General features: G+C 47.8%; 1 protein-coding gene across 1 annotated transcript in view; it reads right to left on the reverse strand.

Moving 5' to 3' along the window:
- The window catches only part of LOC146194777 (uncharacterized), a 127,632-nt gene extending 123,567 nt beyond the window's left edge, over nucleotides 1–4,065 (reverse strand). Inside the window, exon 1 of the mRNA XM_084596118.1 lies at nucleotides 3,944–4,065. Within this exon, the coding sequence (XP_084452244.1) occupies nucleotides 3,944–4,043 (100 nt within the window). The 5' untranslated portion in view covers nucleotides 4,044–4,065. The remainder of the gene's footprint in view (nucleotides 1–3,943) is intronic.
- Nucleotides 4,066–26,236: the final 22,171 nt, after the last annotated feature.

The raw sequence follows: 26,236 nt of genomic DNA on the forward strand, positions 1-26,236 counted from the left end.
TCAAAAAGGGCTTAGTGTTGTCGAAGCAATGTCAGCAGTTCTTGGCGTTCGTTCGGCGTGAGGTTAGGATTAATAGTCTTTGTGAGAACAGAAAGAGAGACGTCTGTCGAAGCATGGTGCTGAGGCTGAGGGGCGGTGAGCACCATCAAGGACAAAGGTTGAACATCCACCATACAGGGGAGAGAAGTTCCTTTTCGGAGCACGAGGGATTCACGTGAAGTATTAGTGGCCGCTACTGTCGCTAAGCCGTTGCAGAACCTCACAAGACTAGACGGGAAGGCAATACCACGTGCAAGATGACGATAAGATGGTGCGATGAGTATGTCCCCGTCAGCGATGTGGTCAGAAACAACGGTAAGCAGTTTTTCGCACTGAGGAGGCAGAACAGTGTCAGCGGCGGCAACGAGGGGATGATGTCGTTCAGAAACTTCAGATGAAAAATTGCTGTCTGTCATATGGATAACACGGTCGCCACAAGAAATTAACGCCGAAGCGGTTGACACAAAATCCCATCCAAAAATCATCAGATGCGCACATGGTGAGAGCACAGCAAACTGCACATGATGGCGGAAGCCGTCAATAACAACTCGTACGGTGCACTTTGCAAAAGGGCGCAAAGGGACGTCATTGGCTCCACGGAGTTCATGCCCATCATATGGTGTCGTAACTTTTCGCAAACGGTAGCACAAATCAGCGTGAATTACAGAAATTTAAGCCCCTGTATCAATAAATGCTTCGACCGGTAATCCTTCAGCAAAAACAGAAATCACGTTATACGGCGATCTGGAGCACTTTTGGTAAGTTCGCAGACTGCAGTTTGACCTCCGGAAACTGCAACGCTTAGTGTTCCGGGTGGCGGACAGGGAGAGTTGTAGCGAGTCGGAGAGGGGAAACTGAGCGGCGGTATGGGGATAGGGACCGACGTCGGGATGCATGGGCTCCACGAGGCTCAGACGAGGATTCTGGAGGTGGGGATGATCTTCGAGGTGGGCTGGAAATAGGTCATAGCTGATAATATGAGAGTACGTCACTTTCGAAGGCGTCATAACCACGCCGCTCGTTCTTAATACGTCGACGTCAGAAGCGGGATATATGTCCTCGTATTCCACAGTAGTAGCACATTGGGGAGAGGGGCGCCAGGGTGCGTAATAGGGTGGCGTAGGCTGAGCCGTCGTCACGGCATTGATGTGGTTGTAGGGCGATGCCAGTTGGGGCGGCGGAACAAAAGGAGGGGGTGATGCTGCGACGTGCGCGTAAGTCGATGCTGGGCGGGTTGCAGGAGGGTCGGACGCCATAGGTCGCGTGATTGTTGCCCGCTCATCTTTAATGATGTTGCGGAGACCGGCGTCATTAGGAGGTACGGAAGAATGATCGCACCCGTGTCGACAGACAGGCTTGAGGGCTTGGAGTTCCTCCCGGATGATGGCTCGAATCAGTGCCCGTAGATCCAGGTCAGCATAGGTCGGGCCAGTATCAATGCCGGGCTGCAATCGGGAGGACTGCAGCTGGTAGATGCGCTGGCAGGTCGCAATAATGGCGTCACCAGTAGAAGGATTCTGCGCAATCAGGGCATTATAAGCCCCAGAAATAATTCCTTTTAAGATGTGGTGTACGCGTTCAGGTTCCGGCATGGTGGGACTAACACGCCGGCAGAGTGCAAATGTGGCCTCTATGTAAGACGCGTACGACTCATCGGGACTTTGGAGGCGAGAGGCGAGCTTGTTCTTCGCGACCTGAGTCCGAACTGCTGGGTCCGCGAAATATTGGCGGAACTGCTGCTTGAATGTTGTCCAGTTATTGGTCTGGAGTTCGCGGTTAATAAACCAGGTTCTGGCGACCTCATTTAGGTAGAAAGAAACATTCAGAAATTTTAGAGCATCGTCCCACTGGTTGTAGTTACTGCAGCGTTCATAGGTGTCCAGACAGTAATCGACGTCTTCGTCGCGACGACCAGCGAACAGCGGCGGGTCGCGTTGTCGTGTGGGCACAGTCGGAGGGGGTGGTGCAGCCGAGGTAGAGGGTCCTTCCGATTCGTGGGTGCTCTCGGTAGGCATAACGATGGTGGCAGGCGGTAAACAGCGACCGGAACGTAGCTCCAGCGAGAGGCAGGGCACAAAACAGCAAGGGGATCTATTCTCACCTCCACCACTTTTGGAAGAAGGCTAGGTCAAGACGGCGAGGTCGTGGCGGCAAGGACAGCGAAGCATTGTCTAGCGTTTTAATCCGATCACGAACCCAGGCACGCGCCGGAGCCGTTGCCGCGGGACGATGATGATGGTATGTACAATTGAAAGAAGATGATGATGGCCTGTACAAATGAAAGAAAGTCCGCAGAAGGCTCACACAATCTATATATAGGCTTGGCTGTATGGAGTAGTAGTATAAATATTATGTGCAATATAAGTCGCGCCAAGCCCGACCTTACAATATATCATCATCATCATCAGCTTGATAATACCCACTGCAGGGCGAAGGCCTCTCCCATATTTCTCCACTTAACCCGGTTCTGTGCTAGCTGCATCCACTTGACCCCTGCGAACTTCTTAATCTCATCCGCCCACCTAACTTTCTACCGCCCCCTGCTACGCTTTCCTTCCCTTGGAATGCAGTTTGTTACCCTCAGGACCATATATATATGTATATATATATATATATATATATATATATATATATATATATATATATATATATATATATATATATACACACAAAGTATTTAAATGTTCGGGTTTATGGTTAAGTAGTAAGCGTGCCTTCTTTTATTGCGAAGCAATACTACTTTAGCTACCACCTCAGCCCGTAAAAAGGCGCGGGGGTGGCAGCCACGCTTGACCTTTAGCGTGACCTGGCTGTGTATGACCTGGGTATGACCTTACACAGATTGTGTGAGGTCATACCATCTGTGTAAGAGCGGGGGCTCAACTCGCGCCGTCGCCTTGCGCTGTGGCAGTTACCGCCTGACTTCTGCTCCTCTCACCAGTGGCGCTGCGCGCTGCGTGACGTCATACCATATGTGTAAGAGCGGGGGCTCACCGTCGCCTTGCGCGGTAGAAGTAGCGCCCCCCCTCCCAACCGTCCCCTACCCATCCCCCTGGATACCAAGAGTGCCGCCGCTCGCTCATGCTGGCGTACGTCGTGTCCAGTATCCCCTCCCCCCTCATCATAGTTACCACCACCACCACCATTTCTCCTCTCGTCAAGCCATGAGATGCCGCCTACAGTCAAAGCGCTTAGGCAGGCTGCAAAGACGGAGTATTCCCTTGACCTCTGCCACCTGCAACCAGCATCAACAACCCAATGGGGAAGTAGTTTGGACTTAATCATGTGTAGACCTTCGGATGAATACGTAATTAGGCATGTACAGACAAAAAGTCCTTTCTTTACATACCCCCGGAGGGTGTTTATGGGTTGGAATAAAAGATGAAACGAGAAACATGTGTGCATTCTCATTCTGTATGTGCGTGTTTAGCTATGTAAAACCATAGGTAAACATAGTACAGTCAAACGTCGCCATAGCAATAACAGCAAATATAACCGGAGTATCAGCATGGTGAATATAGCACAGCCAAGCATCACCACAAGCGGTACAATAGTAGTACCACATATTGCTTCGCAATCACCAGGCTTTACCAAGCTAAGCCACAGCCAATTTTTTATTCTACATGAAAAGAAAGTAATGTTAGAAGGTATATCAAAGACGCTCAGTTTTCCTTTCAGCCGCGAGTGTAGGCATTCCATACCATATGCAGTAATGTAGGCTGTGACCACTACTTCGATTCAGCGGTGCAAAACGCGGACGACGCCCAACATTTTCCCCGCAAACGTATAGATATTTGATGATGGTTTCAAAGGGGAGCGAACAAAAACAAACGCAATCAAAATAGAAAAGCCTATATATTTTAAGTACGCTCACGTATATTTATAAACAGTCCCTTAGCCTTACTTGTGAGAAATGCAACTGTCCCAACAGGAAGAGCCGTTGCTGAAGTCAAGAAGTCTGCAGTCGGAAGGAGTATGTATATAACGGGTGCTAGAAACGCCATTCACTGTTTAGTATCGCGCACCTGCAGGAATAAAATATCAATTATGATAAATGAAAGCAACATATTTGTAACATTTAGGATATGTATGAAAAGCATATTTCAACTTCACTTTATCATTATGTAATTCTTCAAAATAAAAGAAAAGCGCATTGTTAAAAAAAACTCCACAGAATTCACCTCCCATTCTGTGTCACCAACGGAGACCTGAACCTCAAAGCAGCACGGGGACACCGGACTTTCGACGCTTGGCCCAATTTTTCTAAATTTTATGAGTCTTTGAAGATTTTGTACCGAGGCCTACCGGTAGGCCTAGCTCGACTCAGAAACTTCATTGGACGATAGGCGTAACCCGAAGGTGCTGGGAGCGGCCCCATAGCGTCGCTACTTGAGAAGAGCAAGATGATGAAAACCGTGAAGGGAAGAGACGCTTCCGCCATCGATACATTGAACGGACAGGGGTTTATCAGAAAGAGAAATCGAAACGTGGCCGTCGGCAACGCCCAAGCCGACCACTTTGGAACGTTGAACATAACCAAGGCGAAGCCCCCTCAAGAGGGGAAGCTGGCAGAAAAATCAATTGAGCGACAGCAGGAGCGAATTCCCAGAACCGCTTACAATATCATCATTCGCCTCAGAGGCAGAATTGATAATATTACCAACATCGTAGGAAGATTGAACTTGTCTTGATTCATCATCCAAGCCGCCGGCATGAACCTGACGACCACAAGGGGTGACATCATCTCTCCAAACTCTACTTAGCAATTAATACTGGTCGCAACCACAGATACCGAGAGAACTTACAAGTGCGCAGAGATGCAAGCTCTCAGGATTGGACCCAACACAATTGAAGCCAAGTCATACATCGCCATGCGGAAAGACGGAGGCAAAGGCGTCGTTCACGACGTACCGCTCGAATACTCAGTGGAAGAACTTGAAGAAATGGTAGAATGGAGTGGCACCAATCAACAAATCTGTGGTATTAGAAGACTGGGAGCGGGATCCAATACCATTCTAACACTTCTCGAAGATTGGTTTGTGCAGAAATGGCTAAATTTCCGGGGAATCAACATCAGGTGCTACTTATACAAGAAGAAGCACACAGTCTGCACAACAGGCGGCAGGCTGGGACACAGGGCCGATGTATGTCAAGTTCCGACCAACGTGAAGTGTCTCGGTTATGGCTTGAAACATCCAGGCGCTGGACACACATGTGAACCTAAGTGCCAACTCTGCGGCGAAGACCACGTCCTAGGAGACAACAAATGCCGCGAGATGTATAGGAGGCCCATCACTCAAAACAGAAAATGTGGAAGAAAAAGCTGGAATGTCAACAACTGCATTCAACTTCAGGAAACAAGGAACCAACACTCTACTCTTCGAAACAAGAGCCCCGAAGACGAGAACACCGAGGAAGGAACCGGGGAAACACATACCCACGGTCGGGGACCCGATCGTGATCAAGATCACGCTCGAGAACGAGAGCAAGCTCGAAATCCGGGAACACGCGCCAGGCACGAGAAAATGGCCTGCCTCCCTGAGACCAAAAAATATCAGGGGCCAACCCAAGTCAGAGTGAACAAGACGGTACGCTTCGCTAGGAAAATCTCCCTGGCTGAAAAAAGAGAGATGGAAAAACTCAGAGCGGAAAATGCAGAGATGATCAAACAAATGATTCGCAAGATTCAGGAACGTAAATCTAAAGTCACCGAAAAGTCCATGGCTGAGAGTCCGCCTTAAATGCAATCAAATGAGGCATCAAAAATCGCAAATTCAAATACTGCTAATTCTACTTCAGATGAATAAAACGGTATGAAATTGGAATTCACCCGACCGCCACCCCAGAAACATAAAGGGGGAGAGACCATTCCATTCATAACGATAAATAGAAAATTTTAATAGCGTAATGACAAATTTGATAAGCAACTCGAGAATATTTGAGAGCAAATCGACAAACCCATAGCTATCATGTTACAGGAAACGGGGAAATACCCAACCAAATTCTTTGGATATCAAAGCCACAGCAGCGATAGAAGCGAAAAATCTAAAATGGCGACTTTTATTCAGAGAAATATAGCCGCTACTAATCACGAGATTACATCTCGGAATATAGAAGAGGTTTTAACCAAAATTATCCCTAGGAGAAAAGGCCGAAAGAGTATCTTTCTCTTGAATATGTACAGCACTCCGAAGCAAAAGACAGGTTTCAAGCTCTTTTCTCGAAAGCCCTAAAGATCTCAGCAAATGAGCCGCTGAAAATAGCGGTTGACTTTAATGCAGCCCATCAGGAATGGGGGTATGATCGACAGGATCCTAAGCGATGACAATTATGGGAAGACATGCAAATAATAGGACTCACCCTACACACCGATCCAAATGCACTCACATGCACGGGTTATAGTGTCAGCAGGGACACCACCCTCCGCCTGACCATAAACAAGAATGTACCTATAGCTGACTGTAAAAACACAGAAAAAAACCTAAGTAGTGACCACTTCATTATCGCACTCACACTAGGAAAAGGAATCAAAATTAGAAAACCCAAGCAACTCAAGATTACGGAATGGGAAAGATTTAGGCAAATACGAGAGACCGAGGGAATGGAGAAAATTGACAATATCGACAAGTGGTCAGAGTCGTTAAAGAAACACGAGGAGAACGCAACAGTCACACTAGAAGAAGGAGCTGCACTGCCCAGTATCGATAGCAAACTGCTAAACATGTGGGACAAGAAAGAGGACCTAGAGAAAGCCTAAAAACGCAAAGATGGAACCGTAATATTAGGAGAGAACTAGTTTGGCATAATAAAGAGAAAGAGACATATATACGCCATCAAACTAAATGAACAGAACTGGTGTAGCAGATGTTATGAAATGGAACAAGGCATGGGCCTGTTCAAAACATAGAACATTTTACGACACATTCTCGATCTGGACAAATCTAAAGTACAAGCCAGCATAAACCAAGCTGAAGTTAAGCATGCCATCGAAGGCTAGGATCAACAATTGATGAGCAAATTAATCGAAATCTACATCCGACAGACGAAAAACGAAACGCTACCCGCATATGAGGGAAAACATAACATAGACTTAGACGCCCCCATCACTAGGGCTGAAATCTGAGCTGAGATTATTGGATTAAAGACAAGATTGGCCACAGGACCTGACGGGATCGCGAACATGATTATCAGAAATCTGGACGACGAGTCAATCACAGCCGTGACAGAATACATGACTAAGGTATGGGAGACTGTAAAACTGCCGATTTCATATAAAAATGCCAGTGTAGTCCTCATAGCCAAACCGGGGAAGCCGCCAGAACTAGAAAACCTACGACCCATATCGCTGACCTCGTGCGTAGGAAAGCTAATGGAACGTTCAGACGAGACTTACCAAATACATGAAGCGAGAGAACCTCAGGACGCACGAAATGGTGGGCTTCAGGCCAGGGCTATAAGCACACAGGCTGCGATGCTCAGACTTAGATACGATATCATAACACATGAATCTTCGAATACAAAGACCATTCTCGGACTAGATATAACCAAAGCCTCCGACAATGTCAAGTACAAGGAAGTGCTCGATGGTCTCCAAGAGATTGGGGTTGGAATCTGAATCAATAGCTACATAAAAGACTTCCTCACAAATAAAAGAGTCATCATGAACTTTCAAAGCGCCAAATCACCCACAGTCACCATGAGTAGCAAGGGAACGCCACAGGACTCTGTCTTGTCTCCCTTTCTATTTAACATTGCTATGAGGGGGCTACCACCGCAACTAAAGCAAATACCGGAATTAAAATTTAGAATTTACGCCCATGACACAAATTTCTGAATAAATAAAGTCAGCGACGCAGAGGTAAAGAACAAACTCCCGGCTGCTGCAAATAAGGTGGTTGAGTACCCTGTGAAGAGCGGTCTATTCCGCTCACCGCAAACGTCACAATTATTCATCTACAACCCAAACATAAGAAACATAAAGCAGACATAAAGAAAAATGTCGAAAACTACCCGGTCCCACAAGTAGAGGAAATTAGAACCCTAGAAATGGTCCTCCAAGCAAGAGGGCAGAACACGAAGACCATCAAAAAGTTAGAAAATTTCACAGCCCAAGTTACGGGCATAATCAGAAGATTAGTGCTTAGAGGACCCGGTCTCAAGGAGCGCAGTTTAATCAATATAGCACAGGCCTACATCATCAGTCGCATATGTTATGCCACACCTTTTCTTAATCTAAAAAAGACGGAACGTGAAATAATCGATGTCATTAGAAAATGCACCAAACCCTCATTAGGCCTCGTCCAGAGAGAAGCTGGAGAAAATAAGAATTCATATTAGATGGAAGAGCTCACTGAAGCACTTAGAATCTCTCAACTGGAAAGACTAGGTCAGATGGAGACAAGCAGAATCGTCCTATACTGGGTCGGACTCCAATCAGACAGAGGCCTTCAGACGATCTATCCAACCCAATATAAGGGCACACATACTGGTACCACCCTTAACTCGAAATAAGCTCCCAGACTGCAGCAAAGCACGCAGATAGCACAGAGTCAAAGCCATCGCTAAAAGAATGAAACACAAAGCAGTCAAGGAAGTTGCTTATGTAGACGCATCACGCGGACGACACGGAGCAGCCGTCTCGGCTGTAGTAAATGGAGAAGGTTGTCTTACAATTACGGCCTCAACACGTACCCGTGACATTAGAACAGCTGAACAGGTCGCAATAAGCCTCGCACGCACTGGCACTCAGACAAAACCATAATAAGCGACAGCGAAACGGCTGTGTGGAATTTTGCAAAAGAGCTGATCACAGGGGAGGCCAAAAGGATTCTTCTCACAAATACCATTACTATAGAACCGTATCCATCACATGGATATCAGCACACGTGCCTGTCCCAGGCAACAAAGCTGCGCACCTGCTGGCCCGAGATCTCTACCACTGGACAGCGGTAGAACAGCCCGAATGCAAGGGTATCAAAGATTCCGCTATCACATACAATGAGTTCACTGAGTGTTACAAACTTGATCGAAAGGCTACGTTCCCCCAGATCGATCTTTCACTGACATTGAAGCGCGCATATGGAGGCGGTTACAAGCCGGTAACAACATCTACCCGGTCTGGATTTTCTTAACACAGAGCTGGGAGGAAGAAGATTCTAAATGTAAAAATTGCGCGCAAAAAGGCACACTAGATCATATAATATGGGAATGCGCCGACTCCCCAGGCGCCGGCCTTAACATTGACAGTAGGTAGGTTTGGCTGCGGAGCAGAGATCCTACCGTTTAGCTGCACGCGACCCGCCTGGCGGCTGAGGCCATGAAGAGTTCTTGTAACGTCACCTGACATCAGCCTGCGGGACCCTCCTGACCCGCCCCAGCCTGAATTCCGGGGGCGGGAAATGAAGGGCTCCTTTTCGGTAGAAATAAAGTTTTCATTCAGTCATCGTTAAATGTTCGGATATTAGTGCACTGGTGGCCGCAGCAACAAAAGAAGGTGTTTAGCTGCAGATAAAGCAAGCATACGACACAATGCATTTTGAAAACTCTGGCGCCGGCATAGCAGAAGCCTTCCACCAATTAACATAGCTATTCTGATCTGACGGCCATGGGTTCCAAACTAGCAGCGGCGCATGGAAGAGGCACGTGAAGCTAGTGAGCTAATGGTGCATTTCACACTGCGTTTCTAAGTCAATGTCCATCACTCGGGTAAATATTAGGTAAAGAGCCTAGTGACAACAATATAAAGCACGCACAAAGTCGTTTTGTTCGTTTAGACGCTGTTTATACTCTAGCGGCAAACCCTGAATAGGCTACTTCGTGATTAAACAGCTTATTAGGCTTTTCTCGACGAGATTGTAGTTTCTGGAACCGCAAAGTTTCGATTCGTGACTGCTTCAAAGAACCGCCTATAAATGTCTAAATGATTGTTATAAAAAGTTATTCCTTTATTGTCTGGAGAATTATCAATAAGCTATGCGCAGGAGATTACCAAGTACGGAACATATGATGTTCATGATAGAGGTTCAAATATCGGTGAACAGTGCCTCTTCATTCAATGCAAAATGATCCGGATATCAACGAGATGGCATAAGAATGTTGGAATAGAACAAATCCTGATCCGGTATCAGAATAACAAGTGTCCGATAAGAGACACTGTTGACAGCATGCAAGATTAAGGTAGCCGAGACAACGCCAGTAAAGAACTTAAGTAGCATGAACAGCAGCTAACCGCGTATGGGTCTTACCACTTAATTTGGGCGAATAACAATGTAGGAAATATTGGAAAGGCGCCAGCCCCGCACGCCTACGTAGGACCAAGCGGAACGCCAAATCAGGTGGTACCACAAACCTCAAAAACATCTCTTTCAGTCGTTAATTTTGTGCCGCCACGATGCCGGTTTTGATGTCCACAGTTGACTGAACGCTGGCTACACGCATCCTGCTTGATACGGGGCCTTTATTTTGTACGCAAGCTTGCCATAAGGCATGTTATAGAAACTCATGTAAATGATTTTCCATGAGGAACCGGAGCAGGCTCCCGCTCTTAGTGTTGTCGCTGAGCCATTTAGAAAAGTCCTCTTCCCTTGTTTTGGTTAGTCCCACTTCGCGCAGAATCTGTGTCCTTGATGCCCTTATCCCGGCACACGTCCATAGCAGGTGGCGAATATCCGCATCTGCAGCTGGTGTGGAACACTTCGGGCATGTGGTTGGTCCGATGTCTGCTTGCGATTCCCATCGGCATTTTACCGATGGTGCAAGAGCAGCCCAAGCTCTTATCCTTTTAAGGAAAACCTCCTCCAATCTTGTTAAGTTACGAGGGAGTGGGAATGTACACGGGGGAATGAGGGCACGTGTCAGTTCAGTTCAGTCGTTCAGTCGTGTCCGACTCTTCGTGACCCTATAGACCATGTCACGCCATGCTTTCCGGTCTCTATCTTCCTAACAACACATAACTTCATCTGCACTGCCTCGAGGATGCCATCTAGCCATGGCGTTCGCTGCCTACTCCTTCTACGGCGACCCTCAACCTTTCCCAACATCAAAACTTTCTCCAGCGACTCCTCTCTTCTCATCAGATGACCAAAGTAGCTGAGCTTTAACTTTAGAATTTGACCTTCCAATGAGAAGTAAGGGTTTATGGTCGACAATATTGACTGGTTTGATCTTCTGACAGTCCAGGGAACTCTCCAAAGTCTTCGTCAGCACCACAATTCAAACGCGTCAATTCTTCGGCGGTCAGCCTTTTTCACAGTCCAACTCTCGCATCCATACATCACAACTCGAAAGACCATAGCACGAGTTATACGGATCTTGGTTGGCAGACGAATGTCTCTGCTCTACTAGGCGGTCAAGGCTAACCATTGCTCTTTTTCCCAGAAGCAGGCGTCTCCTAATTTCATGGCTGCAGTCTCCTTCCGAGGAAATCTTGGAGCCAAAGAAGAGAAAATCTGCCACAGCTTCCACTTCTTGTCCATTGATGCTCCAGGACTTGATAGGGCAAGACACAATAATCTTTGTCTTTTTAATGTTTAGTTTAAGCCCAAACTTCTCACTCTCTTCTTGTATGCGCATCAGAAGTCTCATGAGTTCCACTTCACTCTCTGGTAATAAAGTGGTATCATCCGCATATCTAGGGTTGTCGATACGTTTTCCAGCAATCTTCACTCCAGCTGAAGACTCGTTCAGACGGGCCTTCCTCATGATGCACTCTGCATATAGGTTAAATAGGCAGGGCGACAGTATGCAGTCTTGCCTCACTCCTTTCTCAATCGGAAACCAATCAGTAAGACCATGCCCAGTTCTGACTGTGGCCTGTTGTCCTTCATACAGGTTCCTGAGGAGACAGATGAGGTGAATTGGAACTCACATCTTTTAGAGAGCTTGCCACAATCTGCTGTGATCTACGCAGTCAAACGCTTTCGCATAATCAATAAAGCGGAAGTAAATGGGTTTCTGGAACTCTCTTGCTTTTCCATGATCCAGCGAAGGTTGGCAATTTGGTCTCTAGTTCCTCCGCCCTTGCGAAACCCAGCTTGCACGATCGGAAGCTCCTGATCCACATACTGCTGCAGCCTTCCTTGGAGGATTTTCAACATCACCTTGCTAGCATGCGAAATAAGAGCGATTGTACGGTAGTTGGAACAATCTTTGGCACTGCCTTTCTATGAAATGGGGATGTAAACTGACCTCCTCCAATCCTGTGGCCACTGCACGGTTGTCCAAATCTTCTGACATAATGTATGCAGAATTTTAACAGCGTCATGGTGGAGGTATTGAAGCAACTCAGCTGGAATGCCATCAATTCCGCTAGCTTTGTTCTTAGCAAGGCTGGCTAAGGCCCATTCAACTTCACTCTTCAGGATGCCCGGCTCGAGATCAGTAATCACAACCGTCTTATGTTGGGTTTGCACATTCGGGTCCTTCTTGTGCAGCTCTGTGTATTCCTGCCACCTCTTCTTTATCTCTGAGGCTTCAGTGAGGTCCTTGCCTCGTTTGTCCTTTATCATGCCCAGCTTAGCTCAGAAGCTTCCTTTGATATCTTTGATTGTCTTTACAGAGCTCTTGTGTTCCTTAATTGGCTGTTGACCTCAACTGCCTGGTACTGTATGTTCAGGAAGGCATTCTTATAACTCCTGGCTATTTTCTGAAAATCCGCAATTAGAACCTTGTATCTTTCTCTTTCCCCAATATCTTTTTCCATCCTCCTTTCCTCAGCTATTTGCAAAGCCTCTTCAGAAAACCAGTTTGCGTTCCTGAATTTCTTTCGCTTTGGAACTACCTTAGTAGCAACTTCTTGTATTATATCACGAACATCAGCCAACATCTCTTCGGGCTCTCTGTCTTCCAGGTCTAATTCTTGTAATCGATTCCTCACTTCACAGCATATTCTAATGGAATTTGATCCAGATCATACCTGAAACGCCTTCTAGTTTTCTGCGTTTTCCTCAATCGAAGCTTAATCTTGGCAACAAGAAGCTGATGATCGGTGCCACAACCGACCTCAGGCCTTGTTTTTACTGGTTGTATAGCGCTTCTCCATCTCTGCCGGCAAAGAATATAATCGAATAATCGATCTGATTCCTGTACAGACCGTCCGGTGAAGTCCATGTGTACAGGCGCCTCTTGTGCTGTTGAAAATGCGTATTCACTATGGTCAGGTTGTTTTCTTGACAAAACTCTACTAGCCTCTGCCCAGCTTCATTTGGGTCGCCAAGACCGAACTTGCTTATAATTCCGGATATTTCTTCACTTCCGACCTTAGCATTCCAGCCTCCTACGAGAAAAACCACGTCTGATGATGGGGTGCGGTCTAAAAGGCATTGTAGGTCGGCATACAATCTTTCAACGTCAGCTTCTTCAGCAGTAGTGGTCGGTGCATAGACTTGGATAACTGTTATGTCGAAAGGGTGTCCTTGGATCCGAAGTGCAATCACTCGGTCGTTTTTGGGGTTGTACCCTAGCACTGCTTTGCCCATTCTTCTGTTCACTATGAGAGCGACCCCATTCCTTCTCTTGGATTCGTGCCCACAATAAAAGACATAATGGTCGCCGGAGTTCTCCCATTCCGGTCCACTTGAGCTCGCTGATACCCAAGATATCAATGTTCAATCTGACCATTTCTCGCTTGACGACATCCAGTTTACCTTGCGTCATAGATCTGACATTCCATGTTGGTATGTGATATATCTCCTTGCAACATCGGACTTTCCGGTCGCTTCCCGACACATCCACAACTGAGCGTCCTTTTGGCTTTAGCCCAGCCGCTTCATTCGTCCTGGAGCTACTAGGAATCGCCATTTGTTCATCCCCAGTAACATGTGGGACGCCTTCCAACCTGGGGGGCTCATCTTCCGGCGCCATATCTTTAATGGTATTGTGACTGGCCATAGGGTTTTCTTGGCAGGAAATACTGAAGTGGGTTGCCATTACCTTCTCCAGTGAATCACATTTTGTCAGAACTCTCTGCCTTGACCTGTCTATCTTGGGTGGCCCTACACAGCAGAGCTCACGACTTCATCGAGTTTGGCAAGCCCCTCCGCCACGACAAGGCAGTGATCCATGAAGGGGAAGGGCACGTGTACCTTTCCTTAAAGAGGATGCTAAGATGGGAACAGCGGAGCGGTCATCGAAAGGGAGCCTGGTGGGGGGCGCATGAGTGTTTGGAACTTCGTGTGTAAGCTGGTGAATTTTTCTCTGCTCAGCGTTCTCAGCATCTTCTTGTATCCAATATATCTGGATGCTTATCTTTGTTTCTTTATTGAGTGTGTAGATTTCCTGGCCAACACATAGCGTCTTCGTCACTTTCTTCAGTTGTTTTATGGTGGCTAACGAGTCTGTATAGATGTGGGCTTCTGTTATGAAATCTATTTTATTTATGGCCTTCATAGCATCGCGTATTGCATAGAGTTGCATCGCAAGCGGGTCCGGCTATTCTGAAAGATATTCTTTATGTACCTTTAGTTCGCTGTGTGTTGGACTAGTAGCTGCTGTTCTACCGCCATTTTGTATAATTGATGCGTTCGTATATGCAATGCAGGTACCTGGAAGTGCATCAACCAGAGGTCGAAATACCGACTTTTCTTTGCGAGAAGCCGAGTGGTCTTGTTTGTCGTAATTGTCGTGAATTTCCACGGAGCGGGGTAAGCCATTGGTGGTGTTTGAACTGCCACTTCATTGTACAAGGATGCTATGGGCGTAGCGTACTTTCGCTTTATATCCCTTGTTGCCTCTCGTTGTTTAATTAATTCTGTCAACGTATTTATCTGTCCAAACTCTTGAAGAATAGGGATAGGGGTAAGTTTGGGTAAGGCCGTGATAGTGCGCATTGAGTTTCTATTTGTTGTTTTCCATTTCGCCCACAGCCGCCTCGTGAGTCTTTGGAATTGGGCCTGGTATAGTATCCTCGGCTGTAACACCGATTGTACAAGACGTCTTGCCATGTCCGCTCGAGCTCCTCCTCCCCCAGACGAAATGCGTTTTATCAAGTTTAAGGAAGTCGCGCAGCTACTTTTTTGATCTTATGAAGCCATTGTGTTTTTTTGTTGCCGGATTTGTGAATTTCTAGGCCAAGAACTTTCAACTCGTCCACCTCTTCGAATGCCTGATTTCCAATCTTTAGGGAGACTCTTTGCGTTGCCAATTGTTTTCTTCCATTCTTGTTGGCAACATGAATGTAACTGGACGTTTGAGGTGATAATTTCAGACCTGCATCTTGAACGTACTCATCCATGGTATTTAAAGCCTCTTGCAGATACCGATTCTGTCTCTCAAGTTGTTTATGAACAGACAAAATCGTGACATGATCTGCGTATATCATGAACCGCACTTTTGATATTTTAGCTAATTTCCACGCCAATGGGATAAGTGCGATATTAAATAATAAATTGCTAACACTGACCCTTGTGGCACGCCTCTGTTCGAGGTGTAATTGCCAATTTGTTTTCCGTTTATCCGGATAAAAAACGTCCTGTCCTTAAGCAGTTTATGTACTGCTTTTATGACCTGCAAGGGAATACCCATACATTCCATGTTGCTAAGAATCTTGGCATGTAACACGTTGCGTATTCCTTCGCCACTTCGGTAGCCGCTACAGTGCGCCCTAGGTGGCTATAAGGCGACATGTGTATGACCTCTTAAGCGAGCATAGCCAGTCCATTTTCTGTGCCAAGGTTTGTTCGGAACACAATTTGTTGAGCATTGTTTTTTTTATTACTTTCCAACCACCATGACAGGCGGGTGGCTATCATCTTTTGATAGATCTTGCAAATTGTGGGTGTTAGCGAGATAGGCCGCAAAGATTCTAGGCTTGTGGGAGGTTTCCCAGCCTTTGGTATTGTTACCACCACCGAGTGTTTCCAGCCGAGTGGAATGTCTCCTCCTTGCCGTACCTCATTTACCACATCCAACAAGCTGTCAACTGCGGCTCCTTCTGAATTCTTGAAGACTTCATAAGGAATATCGTCATGTCCAGGCGCAGTTTTACCATTCGCTTCTCCTATAGCAGCCAATAGCTCAAATTTGGTAAATGGTAATGTTATTCCTGTTTTATCAACCGCATCCACTGTCGGTGAAGACGCCGGGTAATGTGCGCGCTTTGGGAAGAAAAGGGCAGCAGCCTGATCTGCAAACTCCTCTGGCGTATCCTGTAATGCGAGCCTAATACCTTCTGCATGATCTTTAATCTGCAGCCTCTTTTCCATGCCATGAAAAGTCCCCTAGAGGGCCTTGTTAGTCATTCCTGAGCCGAAACGACTGCACCACTCATCCCATCTCCTATGAGCCAGCTGTTTTTCATATCGGCGTGCCTGTGCCGTTAGTCTGTTTACTTCGTTTTCTTTGCACGGTCTTCAGGATGGCGACCAGCCTGTATCTCGGCCCGTTTTCGGCGTGCCCAAAGTTTTAGTAGGTGCAGGTCGGGAGTTGGCTGATCTTCGTTCACTGTAGTACGCGGACTACAATGCGAAGTGCACTTTGTAAGCAAACTGTGATGCTAGAAACAGTCAATATTTTGGTATTGTGTGTAAACTGATACTTAAAATCTTGAAGTGCGATTGAGGCGAAACCAGTTGCAAACAAGGCAGCCTCTCTACAGCGCGCATTCTCTTTTCCACAAAGACAACGTTCACGTGCTTTCCCTGCCACGAAAACGCATTTTTGTAATAATCCTTATTGCAAGGGACGCTTCCTGCTGCACTGCGGCGACACCGCCATATCGTCAGCAGCAAAGCGATAATGCTCGGAGTAAATGTAGAGTTTGATTATATATATATACATATATATATATATATATATATATATATATATATATATATATATATATATATATATATATATATTGTTACGATGGGGGTGAGGCATCAGAGCGCAGCACAGGTCGAGGAGGCAGAGAGCTCAGCTGTTGAACGGCTGCTAGTCCGGCACAAGCACGAGAATCTCCTCGTCTTTCTTAACGTCCTTTTTCTTTTCCCTATCTTCTTCTGTGTGTTTTCCTCTTTAGAATTGCAACATTTCCCCCCGGGACAGCCGAAGTTTACCTGGGCGAGGGAGTTAGTCATTCCTACGAGATTTGCACGGTTTCATCCGGGCGGCTTGAACGAGTTCCGTTGTAGCTGAGCGACGACCAGTTGCGGACATGCGTGAAACTTCGTAATCCAGGTCACTGCAGCGGTCGAGGACAACCTAAAGGCCAGCGTAATGCGACAACATTTTCAACCACGTTTCCAACGAAGCCGCCAAACCCCCCTAAATCTCCAGGTTTGTAAGACGCATGACGATGCTGCCCGTCGTACCGAGCTTTGGAAGGCTCTTTCGAAGCCAGAATCCGCAAACGGACGAGACGGCGAGCTTCTTCGGCCCGGCAAAGAGTTTCGGTGATGCAAGGTTCGTCATGGACGGAATAGGGAAGAAGAGTGTCGGGGAAATACCGATGATCACTGGCATAGAGAAGAGAAAACGAGCTGTAGCCGGTCGTCTAATGTGTTGCAGTGTTGAAGGCAAACGTTATATACGGCAGTATTTTATCCCAGTTCTTGTGGTCTGATGCAATGTACATAGAGAGCATGTTGACGAGTGTGCGGTTGGAGCGATCCGCCAAACCATTGGTTTGAGGGTGGTATGGTGTGTAGTGTTGGAAATGTGACGAGCACGAACGGAGAAGCTCTTCCACAACACCTGCCGTAAACTGCCGACCTCGATCACTGATGATCAGTCACGGAGGTTTATGGCGCTGGATGACGGCACAGAGCAAGAGCAGGGACACCTGTGAGGGGTGAGTGGTGGCTGAAGGAAGAGCGGCCGTATTGCAGTAGTGAGTGAGATAGTCGGTACAAATGAAGATCCAGCGACTTCCATCGGAAGATTTCGGGAAAGGACCCATAGGGTCGATTCCAACTTTCTAAAATGCACCATGTAGTGGAGTCACAGGATGCAGCATGCCTTGTGGAGTGGACGTAGAAGGTTTGTGCCGTTTGCACTCAGTGCAGCTCGCCACATATCGCTCATTCATCTGGTGCATCTTCGGCCAATAAAACCGGTCGCGGGCACGCTGGAGTCGCCGTGCATGGCACGCAGGATGCACGAGCGGTAACTCTCGGAATCCACAAGTACAAAATTTGTGCCGGCGCTTAAATAAGCCTTTTTGTACAGAAGGCCATCACGCGGACAGAATGGGCTGCAGCTGTGGAATTCCGCACCGCCTCAAGCAGTGGCTCGAGGCTTATGTCGGTCTCTTGCGAAGTGCGCAGAGCCGAGGCATCAGGAAACTCGGAAACAACGGAGCAGATGTAGTGATCGAAGTCAGCAGTCACATTCGGTCGTGGGAAGGGGTACACGGGATAGGCAGTTCGCATCGGCATGTTTGCGGCCACTCTTGTACGAGACAGAGAAGTTGTATTCCTGCAGACGAAAGGCCCAGCGTGCCAGGCGACCAGATGAATCACGAAGGTTGACGAGCCAACACAGGGCATGATGGTCCTTCACAACCGTGAAATGGCGTCCATATAGGTAGCACCGAAACCGCTGAACAGCGAAAACTACTGCTAGACATTATTGCTCCGTAACTAAGTATTTACGCTCAGGTTTGCTGAGGGAACAGCTTGCATACGCAATTAGATGTTCGCCGGTTGCCGAAGGTTGCACAAGCACAGCACCAATACCAATCCCACCTGCATCAATGTGAACTTCCGTCGGAGCGCGGGGTTGAAGTGCCGTAGTATGGGATGTTACGTAAGGGGAACCTTTAGCTGGTGAAAGACGCGTCACAACCTGAGGTAAAGTCTAAAGAGACCTAGTTTGTAGAAGGGACGTCAGAGGGTAACCGACGTCGGCAAATCTTCGGATGAATCATTGAAAGTAAGAGCACTACCTTAGAGAGCTGCGGAGCTCCTTTTGATTCTGGGGTACTTCAAATGCTGCAACTGTTTCTTCTGTAGATCTGGCCGAACTTCATCGCGGTCAATGAGACGTCAGAGTACCAGCGCTTGACGCTCGCCAAAATGGCACTTTCAAGAATTCAAGACAAGGCCAGCCTTCTGCAGACAATCTAAACAATAGTGAGTCGCGTGTTATGTTCAGTAAAGGTCCGGCCTAAAACAACAACGTCGTCTAAAAGGTACATGCAGATTTCCCACTTGAGGCCACGTAGCACTGTGTACAAAAATTTCTCAAAAGTGTCGGCGCATTGCATTTGCCGAAGGGCATCACATTGAATTCACATAGGCAGTCTGGCGTAACAAACGCATTTTTTTCTTTGTCATCGGGGTTCATCGGCATCTGCAAATACCCCGATCGTAAATCAACCGAAGAGAAATAAGATGCAGAGAAACTGAAATCTAAGATATCGTCGATGCGCGGGAGAGGATACACATCCCTTTTAGTGATGGAGCTGAGGCGACGGTAGTCGATGCAGAACCTCTATGTTCCGTCATTATTTTTTACCAATATCACGGGAGCAGCCCAAGGACTGAAGGACTCCTGAATTACGCCCCTGTTCAACATTTTTTTAACTTACTCGGCGATTATCTTGTGCTCTGACGGCTACACGCTACGGCTTCTGGCGGATCGGATGGGCAGATCCTGTGTTAATCCTGTGGCGTGCGCGTGACAGCGTAAAACGTTAGGAGCCGTCGAATTGTGCAAAATCAAAGACGGACATGTGCTGGAACGAGAGGCTCTTGAACATCTTTCGCTGTGAAGTGCTTAATGATGCGCTGATTATCGAAAGACTTGTCAGCAGGTGAGTTAGTAGCGGGGTTATCAAGGGAAAAACTAAGGGAGCCACATAATTTGGGAGAGCTGCGCTACATGAAGCCAGTTTAGAGCCCGCTGAAAAAAAATCAGTTCCAATGAGCAATTTATGGTTCACAGTCCGGTACGGCCCTTTTTCACACAAACCAAACAATGCGGCACAAATAGATTTCTCTTTACGCATTGTCAGTACTAGGCACCACAGTAACCTAAAAAGAGTCATCAATAGGACGGGAGCAGGACAACTGAACTCACACTGCAGAATGTGGCGGTACGATGACTTCATCACACACACACACGCACACAAAACGTCTTCGTAATTTGACGTCTAAACGTTCACGAGGAAGAGAACCACTAACACTTAGCTCTCCCATTCGACAATCAAGTGTAGCGCCGCACATACGCAGGAAGTAAATTCCCAAGATTACATCGTGTATTCACCGGGGCAGTACTGAAAACACCGTCGCAAATACTGTGCCCCCTATAGAAAGTTTACGCTGCAGACCCCAACCGGACACAATAACTCTCCACTTACTCCATAAAAATTAGCAGTTACGTCCCAAACAACCATAACTTTGTTCTTCAAAAGGTTTTTAAAATCTAAACTCATTACTGAGACAGTAGCACCAGTGTCTGCCAACGCCATCGTAGGCAAACCATCAACAATCACATTAACCTTGTTCTTTAACATTCACACAGACGGCGGAATAATAGAGATTTTTAGGACTGCGTAGTGCGCGTTACGCATGCATAACCTGCGTTCCCTGCGGAACGCAAAGGCTTGCGTTTCTTATATGCCGCAGAGAGAGTTTTAGTTGTGCGGAAGCCCACGCGTACGCGAGACATCGAAAAGTAATGCAACGCCATCTATGTGCACAATCAAAAACCTCCCTTTTTACTTTCAAGTGCGTACGAGTTCAGGTCAGGTCAAGTCAATCGAACACTGAGACGGTTCTGGTTTTGTTGCTAGCTCACTTTCGCCCTATCGCATCGTCTCCAACATCGCAGTGTTCCTGTCATAGTGTTTCTTTTCCTATCATAGTGCTGCCGATTGCGAATGAATGGGATCGTCTGCTGCTGCGTTCAGCTTGAAAAACGTATATCCGGCATCCTACCGTCACTCTTGAGCGTTTAAAGTGAACGTCGTCTGCTGCTGTGTTCAGGAAAATGTGTCCATGCAACCTCCCTTTGTTGTTGAGTGCGATATGCGTTAGAAGTGCTGTACGGACGTTGAATATTTCGTCATGGCCTGCTCTAGTATTCTCTGGGACCCGTACTGTTTGCTCTATTTAAACTGGACAGACATCGAGGCGCCCCGTCGACGTGAACCGCGAAGCAGAGTGTATGCATCAAGAAACGGCACACTAAACATCGAGACCATTCCTGATGATATCAGAAACTTGTTACTTACCTCCTGAGGTTAGCGCGATCCTGGGCGACGAAGTACGCTAGCAACAGGTTGCAGCAACGTTCGCGCAATGAGCGAGTGGAAAAGAGCTTTCGCGTTGCATCTGCACATATAATTTATGACTTAAACCCACTGCGACAGATCGCCAAAAGGGTTGCAAGTCTTCACCTCTCGAAGCAAAGCTAAATCGTCCGAAATTAAAAAAAAATTACCGACAATTACGTTACTTCCTAATGCGAAATTTGAGCGCTGCAAATAAGCTGTTTCACCTTTTCGATAGATTGAGGCAAAGAAATCGAGCAACACATGTATGCGCTATCACAGAAATTTTTTTTTTTATTTTTCACACGTATTCCTTTAACAAAGACTCCACTAACAGTTCTTGACAGTCATGAAGGAAGCTTTGTGGTCGGAGAAATAGACTGATATATGTTCGACTTGGTACACCTTTGCTTGATTCTCAAAGACGAGAGCTATACAAGTGCCTCGCGAGGTTGTCACAGCCGTGGGACGCGTTACGAGCGAGAGGAACGAGATACGAAGAGGCGTCCGTGTGCTCTGCGATGTCAGCGCACGTTAAAGATCCCCAGGTGGTCGAAATTACTCCGCAGCCCTCCACTACGACTCCTCTTTCTCTCTTTCCACTTTCACTCTCGCCTTCCTCCCTTCCCTTACGGCTTGGTTGCGGTGTCCACAGAAAACAAGTGAGACAGTTACCGCGCCTTTTCCTTCCTATAAAAAATAAATCAGTTTTTCTACGTGGTAATGCCCCGCCGGGTTGGTACAGTGGTAAGACGCCCGACTACTGTCCGGAATACCCGGGTTCGAACCCGACCTCGGCAGCTGCGTTTCGATGGAGGCGAAACGAAGAGGCGTCCGTCTGCTCTGCGATGTCAGCGCACGTTAAAGGTCCCCAAGTGGTCAAAATTACTCCGTAGCCCTCCACTACGGCTCCTCTTTGTAAATAACTCCCACCTTCCTCCCTTCCCTTACGGCGCGGTTCAGGTGTCCACAAACTCGTGTGACAGATACTGCGCCTTTCCCTTCCTGTGAACCAGTTATTATTATTATCTACGCGGTCACGTTGTCTTGACTCGCTAGCGGCGGCAGCAGCATCAGACAGTCGCTGCTAGCGCTTCCTCCGGCGGCTTCTCCCCCCCCCCCAAACCCCCTTCCTTTCCTTGTGTTCTCCGGCTGCTCCCCGCCGGGGTGGTGCAGTGGTAAGACGCCCGACTACTGTGCCGGAGTTCCCGGGATCGAATCCCGGCCTCGGCGGCTGCGTTTCGATGGAGGCGAAACGAAGTGGCGTCCGTGTGCTGTGCGATGTCAGCGCACGTTAAAGATCCCCAGGTGGTCGAAATTACTTCGTAGCCCTCCACTACGACCCCCCTTTCTCTCTATCCACTTTCACTCCCACCTTCATCCCTTCCCTTACGGCGCGGTTCAGGTGTCCACAGAGCAAGTGTGACAGATACTGCGCCTTTCCCTTCCTATGAACCAACCAACCGCGCTTCCTGCGAGGATTCGGTTGCCAAGCGCCGGCTCGAACTGGGGGGATGAAAGTGGGGAGGCGCTGGTTACGAGGCCGACGCCCACGCGAAACCCAGGAACGAGCGCCAAAGAGCTGCGCTCTTAAACGAGCGCGCGGAGCGCTTGCAGCTCGCTTGGCGGCCATTCGAGAGCAACAAATAGACGATTTGAAGTACGCACGCAGAAGTCGGGACTCCTGCGTACGTCTGCCACGAATACGCAATACGCAGGAATCACGCTGCGTATGATGCATGCGCAGTTAGGAGCACGCAGGCCACCTGCGTACGCAAAGATCTTGCGTATGCTCACGTACGTAGTACTAAGACTCTCTAATAGGTAGCAGCGCACATTGTCCAGCGAACTGACCTCCATTGGCCGCGCTGGCTAGCTTTCCTGCATTGCAGGTGGAGATCGGTGCCGTGGTGACGAGGAACGTCGCACCCGAAATGACGGAGGCGGTGCCACACTAAGGTCAGACGCTGGAGAATGGCTGCAGAGCCCTACGTTTTAAAAACGACCCCTCCGGGATGGAGGTTCTGGCCAATAGCTGTCGATGTAGGGCTGGACGTCTCGTCAGTTCAATGCCGTCGGAGGATTCCTGAACTGTGCGCGCCGATTGCTGTAGCGGGAAATGTGATCCGCGACACCACACCGGTAGCACACAGGAATAGGCGGATCAAACAGCTGCGCTTCAGTGGCCTCTGGCGAAGTAGGTCGCGACAAATATTAAACGTAAGTTCCGGGTCGACGTAGCTTTCCTGCGGTAGGCGCGGTTTACGGTTTGAGTAGGACCAAAGATATCTGCACTAATAAAAGAGCTGCCGGCAAATCTGGTTGGGCCTTGGTCGCGGGGCGTGCAGATCTTCCCAGAAGGCGAAGTTGGTATCATTGACTGGTGTATAGCTTGACGTTGGTGGGCACGTACGTGCTTGGGCTGGAAAAGCATATGCTTCATCTGTGAAGCCAGAGGGTGGCCGGGCAAGCAGCTTACGCCGTGAAACTTGATCCCTAACGATTTCACGAATGGCGCACAGAAGACTTGGGAATGGAGATTCTTCGACTCTGGCCACGGTAGTCACATTTGCCAGTCGCCCAAACTTCGGTGTAATGCAGCGGGTCTTGAGGACCTCGAATGTCTGACAGTGTCGAATAACATCGATGATCGAACTCAAGTTGTTGCTGGCAATGAGGAAGTGGTAGATATCCTCCGCAGTGCCCTTGAGCAGATGGTCTACCTTGTCTTCCTCAGTCATCCAACTGTCGACGGTCTTGCATCGATGTACGTGGTGCAAGTCTCGCCTGCTGTCTGAGCTCTCTGAGCAATTGTCTGCTCAGCCTGCCTCCTATTTGCAGTCCGATCATCAAAACATTCTTTGATAGCTTCCACAAAAGCCCTCCCAAGTGGTCAGAGAGTCTTCGTGGTTCTTGTACAGCATCAAGGCGGTCTGCGTCAAGAAGAATACCACATTCGCTAGTTTTGCCACTGAATCCCAGCGGTCGAAGCGGCTCCCTCGTTCAAAGTGACTGAGCCGCTCATCAACATCTGCCCCTGCTTGACCGGCAAAAAAACGAGGCTGTCGAAGTGGTAGCGTCGCGTTTGAGGCAGTGGGTGGTACATCACCCGACGGGGATAGAATGCTTCGCTTTGATGTTCGAGTCTGCTTAGTTGTCTGCTGCATTCTCAGATGAATGGGAGGAAGACCAGCGAGGCGATGACACCGGCAAGGCTCCAGTGGTTGAGGATGCGTCGTGAGGGCATTCGTACCCAGCGCCTGCCACCAAGGTGTTACGACGGGGGTTTGACATGGGAGCGCTGCACAGGTCGAGGTGGCAGAGAATTAAACTGGCGAACGGATGCGAGTCCGGCACGGACATGAGAGTCTCCTCGTCTTCCTCAACGGCCTTTTCCCTTTCTTCTTCTATGTGTTTTCCTCTTCTTTAGGATTGCTACAATATATATATATATATATATATACATATATATATAGCAACGTTAGCTTCCAAGAAGTCTAGGCTTCGCGTAACCGGTCTAGAACAACCGGCCCATACAGCAAAGTAATCTGTGTATAGAAATCTGGATTTTACCACTGGCCTAAAATATTTTTGTAGGCACAATAAATGCGCCCAGCCGTTTTAGTTCGATGCGTGCTTTGCGACATATACACTGACATTTTCGTTTGCAAGTACCCTGCTTGTATTTTCCCTCCGCCGACCACTTTTAAAAATGGTACCTGTAAATGTGAAATCGTCGACATTGATAGATAAGGCCTAATCAGTTATTTGTATTTACAATTATTTGTCTTCACTATGTGCCCATCTTCAGGTCGAAACAGCGATGCAAGGTAGTAACTCTTCAATAATAGAGCGCAAAAAACAAGGACACAGACAATTCAGGGTAGAACGAGATGAACCCGCCGGGGTGGCGCAGTGGTTACGGCGCTCGACTAGTGTTCCCAAGGACGCGGGATCGAATCCCGGCCTCGGCGGCCGCTTTTCAATGGAGGCCAAAAGCAAGGCGCCCGTGTGCTGTGCGATGTCAGTGCACGTTAAAGAACCCCAGGTGGTCGAAATTTCCGGAGTCCTCCACTACGGCGTCTCTGATAGCCTGAGTTGCTTTGGGACGTTAAACCCCACAAACCAACCTAGAACGAGATGATGATGATTGCTGCAGAGTATGAAAGGCGCACTGAACAAAGAGGGGGAGCTTCAGTTTGCAAGCCGAGATGACGTTTCGAGAAGTGGACTTGCCTTTGTCTGGGCAGTTCGATCACCACTAGCGGGGGTTTAAATACGCTTTTACTTCCGAAGAATAAAAGCTAGGGAAGAGGGATGGTGGAGGTTAGGGTAAAAAGTTAGTCAAGGTGTGAAAAAGTGTTCCTTCCGCACGTATTTATCAGCATGGAAGCGGTAATCCCATAGCCTGAAATAAAAAACGGTAGAAGCAGGAAACTTTGCAATATGAGGTGGATGATCAGTCAGCACATAAAGCAGGCTTGATGCTTATACACCTTCCTTGAAAGGAGAGATGTCCCCCAAATTGTTTCGCCCTCACCCTGCTATTTCCCCTCGCTAGCTTTAATATAGCGCCAAATATATATAGCGCCATAGCGCTTACTACAACTTCATACGACGCAAGGAAGACAACAACGTACACACAAAACCAGAAAAGCAAGAGTTTCTTTCTTTAGAATCTACGGGGCGCCTTATTCGGTGGTTTATACAAGGATACAAATCGAAATATACGACCGGGCCGACCACTTTAGTAACGAATAGTTTTATCTGAGGCCACGGACAGGACGAGGTTAGAACGAAGACTAAACATAAAAATTGACGAGAGTCCCCATTTCGTTGGGTAGGTAGGGAAGTTGGTGTAGACGCTCCGGTTGGTCAAGCTTTATAGTGTTGCTGACGTAGGGCCTCCGCAAAAGGATAGACCCCCGGACGGTGCCCAGTGGAAGCACGAGGCTTCGGGTTGCCGCACCACGGCCGATGAGTCCGATCTGTCCGATGTGCGTA

Source organism: Amblyomma maculatum, chromosome 3, assembly GCF_055883805.1.
Source record: "Amblyomma maculatum isolate TAMU_Amacu chromosome 3, ASM5588380v1, whole genome shotgun sequence".
Lineage (NCBI taxonomy): Eukaryota > Metazoa > Arthropoda > Arachnida > Ixodida > Ixodidae > Amblyomma > Amblyomma maculatum.